The following is an 8,681-nucleotide window of genomic DNA, read 5'->3' as shown; positions in this document are numbered from 1 at the left end:
AAACTGCCCCATATTCTCCACAACAAAACGGCGTGGCTGAACGTAAGAACCGGTACCTCGTTGAAATGATGAGATGCATGTTGGCAGAATCGAACATGGACAAGGTGTTCTGGGGTGAAGCGATCACCACTGCCAATTATTTACAAAATCGCTTGCCATCCTCCTTACTGGAATCGACACCTTACGAAATGTGGCACGGAAAGAATCCTTCGTATGAACATCTTCGAGTATTTGGTTCAGAAGCTTTCGTACACATTCCTAAAGAAAAACGGCGTAAGTTGGATAAAAGGCTGAAAAGTTGGTGTTCGTCGGATACGCGGACAATCAGAAGGCCTATCGATTCGTAAACCTGGAGACGAAAACAATTACCATTAGTCGTGACGCAAAATTTTTAGAACAATGCGAGGTTGAGAAAATTAGAACAAAACCGAAACCAACGACATCAGGAGGAGTAGTGGTACTGCCACTTGGATCAACTCCTTCATTATGTCGTGCAGAAGAAACTACCACGAGAGAAAACATTGTTCAAATGGAGGCTTCTGCTGAATCCTCCTGCATTAGGGAATCGAACATGAACGATACCGTGGATGATCTTGATGTTACACCATACAACAGTGCATCTGATGGCGAACTATCAGATGAACCAGGGGCTATTGAAATGCATCAAAGTGTACGTAGGTCCACGCGAACAACAAAAGGCATCGCACCTGTTCGATTCAGGGAGAAAGTTATATGGCGGGATCTTCTGAACCTAACGAAGAACCCAGAAATTTGAAAGAAGTTTTCGTCTGTGAAGCGCGCGAAAAATGGATATCGGCAATGGAAAATGAACTGAAATCACACGAAGAAAATGGAACATGGGATGCATTGGTAGAGCTACCTGCTGGCAGAAAGATTGTTGGTTGCCGCTGGATTTTTAAGTTGAAGAGAAATGCAGCTGGACAAGTAATCAAACACAAAGCTCGTCTAGTGGCGCAAGGCTATTCTCAGCAATTTGGCGAAGACTATGATCAAGTATTTGCTCCGGTCACAAGCCATACAACATTTCGTTTGATGCTCGCTACAGCTTCTAAAACACAGATGAAATTACGGCATTTAGATATTAAAACGGCCTATTTATATGGTGATCTAGATCAGGAGTTTTTATGCGACAACCACCTGGATACGAGATAAAAGGCAAAGAGCATTTGGTTTGTCGATTGAAAAGAGTATTTATGGTCTGAAACAATCAGCTCGATGTTGGAACCAGAAACTGCACGGTGTTCTGCTAGAGATTGGCTTTCAACAAAGTGCTGCTGATCAGTGTCTGTACATTAAAACTGAAGATGGAAAAGAGTCTACATTTTAGTGTACGTGGATGATATGATAGTCGGTTGTGTGGACGAGACTCTCATTGATTCTGTGTATCACGCTTTAACCGAACATTTCGAAATGACGGACCTGGGACCAGTTAGTTACTTTCTGGGAATGGAGGTTAAATGTGAAAAAGGTAACTACAGCGTTAGCCTCGAAGGTTACATTGAAAAATTGATTCGTAAGTTCGGATTGAGCGAAGCAAAACTGCGAAAACACCGATGAATGAAGGATTTTTGAGCAGCAAGACTCAAGCTCTATTTTGAAAGACTCTACTCAATATAGAAGTCTAGTTGGTGCTCTTCTATACATATCGGTGTGTACGCGACCAGATATTGCTGTAAGTACGGGAATACTTGGTCGTAATGTTAGTAATCCTACTGAATCATGCTGGGTTGCGGCTAAGCGTGTTGTAAGATATTTAAAAGCAACTAAACATTTTAAGCTCACTTTCAACAAAGCTGGTAGCGATTTGATTGGTTATTCTGATGCTGACTGGGCAGGTGATACTATAACAAGAAAATCGACTACCGGATATGTGTTTTTCTATGCTAGTGGAGCTGTGTCATGGGCCAGTCGCAAACAAACCAGCATTGCATTATCGTCGATGGAATCAGAATATATTTCCTTAAGTGAAGCTACTCAAGAACAAATGTGGCTTACTCGATTGATGAAAGACTTAGGAGAACATATTGAAAACCCCGTTAAAATCTTTGAGGATAACCAGAGTTGCATTTGTTTCGTCAACTCTGATAGAACCAATCGTCGATCGAAACACATTGAAACAAAAGAACACTTTGTCAAACAACAGTGTGAATCTAGAAAAATGATGCTTGAATATTGTCCCACGGAAGAGATGGTTGCGGACATTCTAACGAAACCACTAGGAGCAACAAAACAAAGAAAATTTACGGAGATGTTAGGGCTTCATGGCACACGTTGAGGAGGAGTGTTGAGAAAGCAACATGTGTGCAATGAACACATCATAGTAGTCTTTAGAAAATGTTTAATATAGTCAGTCTAGTTTAAAATACATTACATACAAGTTCATTGTTTAGTTTCTGCTCCTCTTTTATTCCACTGTGTTATAACTCCGCTCAACAAGTCGTTCATCGTCTGCTAAACAAAGTCTTTTAGGCCGAAAATACACGGACTTCGCGGCCGCGGAATTCCGCTTGTTGAAAATTGTATGGATATGACAGTTTGGGAAAGTTGCCGTTGACACTTTTATATGGGTTTGACAGCAGGCGGAATACCGCGGCCGCGAAATTCCGTTCCGTGTATTTTCGGCCTTAGATTTACTTTAGGTTGAGAGATTGAGCCGTTTAGAAGCCGTTTGGTGGTCATTTAGGGCGGTGGCAACGCTGATCGGATGCGATTTTATCGGACGAGATTTATATGGGATTTGACAGATAACGTCGGACGTGCGATTTCGTCGTCCGACGTTATCTGTCAAATCCTATATAAAAATTTGACAGGCCGTCCGATAAAATCGCATGCGAAAAGCGTTGCCACCGCCCTTAGTGGATTTGTGGCACTTAGAGAGAATATTTAAAAATATTTCTACATTTTTTACTTTGTTTTAATTTCGAAATTGCATTAATAAAATGTTTTCAAATTGTGCTACTCGTTACATCAATACTATTCACTTAAAAACATTCAACACTTTAAATTTGGCGTTTATCTAAAATTTTCTTGTACTGCGTATTTCGGGAGCAAACTTGCCCGTATGTTACTTGGGGATCCAAACGCGCATGTCAAAATTCATCCGCCCACAGCTGTTTTGGACCGTGCTGTCACAACAAACCATTCGTTTCTTCTCTCTGTATAAAAAACCATTTTCGCACCAGGCTAGGTGCAGTCGCAATAACGTTCCATGGAAGTGGCAGCCGACCGTCCGTGCAAACATTGCTCAACATTTCTAGGCTTCAGTGCAGAAAGAGAAAATCACGCCCAATGTTTAGGAAGGTAGGTGGTGCATGTGTGTTCAATTGTTTCTATTATTTCCGGTCTGCTAGCACTGGACGCGTGTTTACGTAAAAGCTGTGTTTTCTCGTATTTTTCTCCTTCGATCGAGAACGCATGATCGGTGGTAGTTCGACCATCGTTGAAAAAAACAAAATCATTTTTTTCTTATTGTGCGGCAAATGTAAATAGCCTTATTTGTAAAATCGCTCGAATAAGAACGACGACGGGTCAGCGACGAAGGTTCAAGGATAACATGTTTTGTTTCGCTAAACACACAGAACGAATACCGATCTACGTTAGCGACCGATATGGAAACTAAGGTAACGGCAAACCCCGGTTTCAAACGGAATGAAAACAACACAGCTATGGGTAGCAGTGCAATTTGTGTTGAACAGCACAAACGGTTCAAGCGTCGCATTATTGTAATCGCATCGAAATAGCATTACATTGCACTCTCCCGCGCGGCTTATCATCCCGGCAGTCATGCAAACCACCTACAACCATCACGCTTTTCTCGGTTCCAGAAAAATAGTCTCACCAAGCACCGGTCAGAGCGATAAGCGGCAGCAACAACAAAAATGGTTACATGGAATGCGTTCAAATGGTTGTGCCGTGATGGTTGGCTGCTGTGCAAATATGGTTGTGCGGTTAAACCATCTTATCAGTAGCAAAAAACCACCGCGCCAAAGCACTTCATTTCACCCCAGTGCGCTGTGTGGTGCGTCATAAGCAGCGGGCATAGAAAACGGGTAGAAAACCATCTTTGGATACACATCACACCCATACACAGCAAACCCTGCGGGCCCGATGACTAGATGGTTTTCAGATGGTTGGAGCCGAACAAAGAGATCACATGGTTGCTGAGTGTACAAGAGACACGGGCCCGCGCACAGACACAGACACACACAGAGCGATAGTTAGCAATGATTTCCCTTTCCATACGGTTGCAACCATTTGGACGTCGTCGGGCCAGGGTGTCGGTTTGCCGGTGGGCAGAAGAGCAAGCAGTCCGAATGGTTTTGAAGTGCGCAGTTGCGCGTTTAAAGCGTATGTGTGTGTGCGCGAACAAACCGGCGGCTCGGTTTTACATGGTTTGAATTGCGTGCGCAGAAATGGTTTTCTCGCTGCTCACACACCACTACCACGCTAAAGGTGTGTACGCTTCGCGGTTGATCCCGTGTGGTTGTCGTACTTTTTTTCTTCCTTTCTCTCTCTTCCCCCGTCCGACCAAGGCCGCACAAACACGTTCTGCGATCGAGCACGACACAGGGCCAGCAAAAAGCCGATCCCTAGGTTCGCGGATCAGTCGATATTCGAAGGCTAGTTGTGTCGTGTGTGTAAGTGTCCACGCAAATACGACTGCAACAGCGATATGGTAAGCAATATTGCAATCCTGTCACGATAGGAAGTGATAAACACGCCGGATCCGGTCATCATCCCGGCCTGCCGTAAAGTGGATGACAAAAGAATCGCGCCCCGAACCGGGGACTGAACGGAAAGATTCAGGTTACTACGCGTTTTGCCCCTTCCCATATCTCTAGCAGGCATTGCCATCGTCAATGACAACAACGGGTGTCTTGTACCTGAGAGTTATGCTACAACACCACACGGATAAGAATTGCTTCCCATCCACAGAGCACAGCGTCCGAAGGGTTTACAAAGTGCGCGCTGCTTTATCAATACTTTCGTTTGCATTGTCCGTTTGCCCAGTTGTTGTGCTGTAAAGTGCTATTTTCTATGTATCATTCCCCTTTTCGGACCGTGGTGTGCGTTTCCTATGTATCTGCTGCGATGCAGGAGTAAATCGGGAGAGAGAAGAGGAGAGAGAGAGAGAGCGCGCGCGAGGGACACATGTTGGCTGCCGCTAGAGAGACGATAAGAATGACATCAAAATCAGCTGGTTGTGTCATTAGTGAAGAACGAGCGGCCCTAACAAGACGCGGTCGGTGCTGTTGTTACCCCCTTCTCCCTTTGTACCCAGTAGGTCTGCTTCGTAGTGTGGTTACAAAATGTTTTCGTTCGCCTTTTTTTTACACACTGCATTGCTAATGAATTCTGTTTTTCTTTTTCTTGCCTCCCTCTCCTTTACAGGTGAATGTATAGCTAAGAACGAAAACACCAAAACAATCTCAAGGTCTGGAGAGCAAAACGCCAAGACCCCCAACGGACGCGCCAAGCTGCTAATTGTGATTCGGAATTCCTTCAGGGTCGATTAGTTTCGAGTGTTTGAGTAAGAAGAAAACCTTCAAACGCCACCGTACCGGACTAAATATTCTTAACGGACAGCACCCGGCGGGGGGTGTCCAATCTACGCAGGCAGGCAGGCTGCAAACCGCACAAGCAACACACAAGAGAGCCAAATTTGCAGTGACAGCAGAGCATCTTGTACTAAATCACGCAACCAGGCACACGGCGGCGGGCCTTGATTGCTATTGTGTTCGCCTAATCCACTGAATGGGAAGCGTTGGACTGTAGTCCCTTTGAGTTCACACGTCGTCGAGTGTAATCAGAAGGGCGCAGCAGTTCATCCGCAGACTTGTGTGAAGTGTAACGAAAAAATACTCTCCGATCCCCAGCGGTCGCAGTGAAGAATGGCAACGATGATGAACGTAACCAGCAGCTTTCTGGACGAAACGCTCGTCTATCTGTACCGGGAGATGAATCACTTCGTGCCGGAGTTTATCGTCTCGTTCGGCTACGTGCCGTGGGTGTTTTCGCTGCTCGGTTCGGCACTGATCGGACTGTCCGGCATACTGCCGATGTTTATCATCCCGGATCCGGCCAAAGGTGGAAAGGAGTCGGAACTGAGTGATCGTAAGTGTGCTCTGAAATGTTGATAAATTAATTAATAAGCTTCGATCCAGCTTTTGATCAAGGCACCTAAGCTTAAAACAGGTTCATAAGATCCATTTGCTGTTACTGTATCGATTCGCGTTACTATGGTGATGTCGTTGTTGTATGACATACCTATTTGTCTCACCAATCAGTGCACCCAGTGTGCCGCAGGAAGCGTACAGAAATTAATTTATGGCCCCTTGGGCAATTTTATCGGGATCTTTCAAGTGTATGAACATTCTTTATTGCCCCTAAAAACACACACATACACACATACACTCACCGGTATCACTCGGCTACCGTTGCGCGCGCGTTCCCTATCTCTATTGATTCATCACAAACTCGTCGTCAATCGCAGACACAGCGACGTGCCATCTGGCAAACGAGATCAGTGAGCAAACAAGATCATCATCATCCCTTCCGCTTATGTGCAAACTACCCTCCATCACCAGCGCTTTGTCACCTTCCTACATTAATCGCCTTTTCTTTGTTTCATTTTAGCGGCCGAATCAAAGACCCTCAAACTGCTGCTCAGCTTCGCCGTGGGTGGCCTGCTGGGCGATGTCTTTCTGCATCTGCTGCCGGAAACGTGGGAGCACGAGATTGCGGCCGGACCGACGGCCGACGGACATCCGTCCCTGCGCAGCGGCCTCTGGGTGTTGGGCGGTCTGCTGCTCTTCACGATGGTGGAAAAGATCTTTTCCGGCTATGCAAACGTGGACGAAAAGAACCCGCAGCCAAAATGTGTCGAAATCGCCACCTGCCTGCTGCGCCGAAGTGGTGGCAAACTGCCCGAAGGGTTCGTTGGCTGCGGTGGCGATGGGAAGGGTTCGTGCGACATCGAGGACGTACCGAACGGGTGCTTCCTGGCAGGAAACGGGGAGTCGGCACGTGACGAAGCGGGCCACAAGAAGGTGGCCGGATATCTGAATCTGCTGGCCAATTCGATCGACAACTTCACGCACGGGCTGGCGGTGGCGGGTTCGTTCCTTGTCTCGCTGCAGCACGGCCTACTGGCTACGTTTGCCATTTTGTGTAAGTTTTGCCGGTGGAAAAACCGGTGGTTGCAACGAGTCAAGTCTAATAGTTTTGCTTTTTTTCCTCCTCCCCTCTTTCACATCCAGTGCACGAAATTCCGCACGAAGTGGGCGACTTTGCGATCCTGCTCCGGTCCGGATTTAGCCGCTGGGATGCGGCCAAGGCGCAGCTTCTAACCGCCGGGGCCGGTTTGCTCGGTGCGCTGGTGGCGATTGGTGGTAGCGGTGCTACGACGGCGCTGGAGGCAAAAACCTCCTGGATTGCACCGTTCACTGCCGGTGGCTTTCTGCACATTGCACTCGTGACGGTGCTGCCGGATCTGCTGGACGAGTCGAGCCCGTGGGAATCGTTCAAGCAGTTTGCCGCCCTGCTGCTTGGCATCGGATTGATGGCGTTCATGACGATTTATCTGGAACATTAGGGTTTATGGTAACAGTACAAGGTACATTTCAAGGCTGGCTGGTTTCCGGCGGCAAGTACACAGTACACGGTGTGCGTGGTTCGTTTGTTGCGTTGCGCATCGGAAACGGTACGTTTATTTTTGTATAGATATTTGTTAAACTGTCCCGTAACAAACAACTTATACGCTACAAAATCACACGCACGATATAATGTGATAGGTTAAGCTGACGATTACTACTGTCTACCTACACGATGGTAGGGGAAATAGACAATACCCTTTCCCTCCCATACTGAACGGTAACAAGCGATGTAAATATAAATCATGATGCATTGAAAGAGAGCGCCAAGAGAGAACGATTCTGAACCGTCTTTCAAAATTAAGTTAGTTGCTAATTGAGTAAGATACGTAGAATGGCAGGCGTGATTGGAAATTATAGTTAATAGCAGTAAGGAACAAATATAGGACTCCAACACACGTGCGTGCGTGTGTGCGTGCATAGGCTAGCAGGGACACGGTGTGATCGAATCACGAAGAAATTAGACGATGCCATATGTTACTATATTATTGATGTTGTCTTCCGATTTCGGAGGAGCGTTTTCCGATAAAAGTAAACAATTACTTCAGCAAACTTTGTAATACTTTGCAATTTATTCAAAAAACCACTCCTCTCACGCGCAACAAAACAGACTCAATGAATGGTAGTTAGACGGTGTGTGTGTGTGTCTAGCAACCTAGTCGGATTGAATTTTTACCGAACTACCAATCCTCCCCTTCTGTGAAGCAATTATTACTGTAACGTGTATCTGTAAATTCCAACATTTCTCGATTTGTATAATGGATGAAATATAGGAGTAAACACACTTCGCGCCCCGGGGAGATTGATTGTGATAGAATCTTTCGTGCACGTGTACATCACTTGAAATCAACGCGAAAGATTAACGCTGTTGTGTTAGTATATAAACAACAAGGTCAAATAAATTACATCTCAATGTGAGAAGGTGTTTGGAATCTCCGTTGTTTCTTTCCTTTCCATAGTTTGCAGCAACATAATTTTCTGTTGAGTTGTTGGGTGAATAGAAAAAAA

At 45.8% G+C, this 8,681-nt stretch overlaps 1 protein-coding gene across 5 annotated transcripts; it reads left to right on the top strand.

Moving 5' to 3' along the window:
• Positions 1–3,159: 3,159 nt before the first annotated feature.
• LOC120894909 (zinc transporter ZIP13 homolog) lies at positions 3,160–8,605 on the top strand. 5 transcript variants are annotated; one of them, XM_040297781.1, is made up of 4 exons: positions 3,160–3,321; positions 5,413–6,135; positions 6,658–7,191; positions 7,281–8,605. In XM_040297781.1, exons 2-4 carry the CDS (start codon positions 5,913–5,915, stop codon positions 7,613–7,615), a joined length of 1,092 nt encoding a protein of 363 aa, XP_040153715.1. In that variant the 5' UTR covers positions 3,160–3,321; positions 5,413–5,912; the 3' UTR covers positions 7,616–8,605. The 5 variants fall into 5 exon arrangements, with proteins under 5 accessions (XP_040153715.1, XP_040153719.1, XP_040153716.1 ...); XM_040297785.1 differs by lacking the exon at positions 3,160–3,321 and adding an exon at positions 4,276–4,473; XM_040297782.1 differs by lacking the exon at positions 3,160–3,321 and adding an exon at positions 4,510–4,696.
• Positions 8,606–8,681: the final 76 nt, after the last annotated feature.

The sequence above is a fragment of the Anopheles arabiensis genome, chromosome 2, assembly GCF_016920715.1.
Source record: "Anopheles arabiensis isolate DONGOLA chromosome 2, AaraD3, whole genome shotgun sequence".
NCBI lineage: Eukaryota > Metazoa > Arthropoda > Insecta > Diptera > Culicidae > Anopheles > Anopheles arabiensis.
The sequence above is the reverse complement of the archived record's forward strand: the minus strand, read 5'-3'. Positions and strand labels throughout refer to the sequence as shown.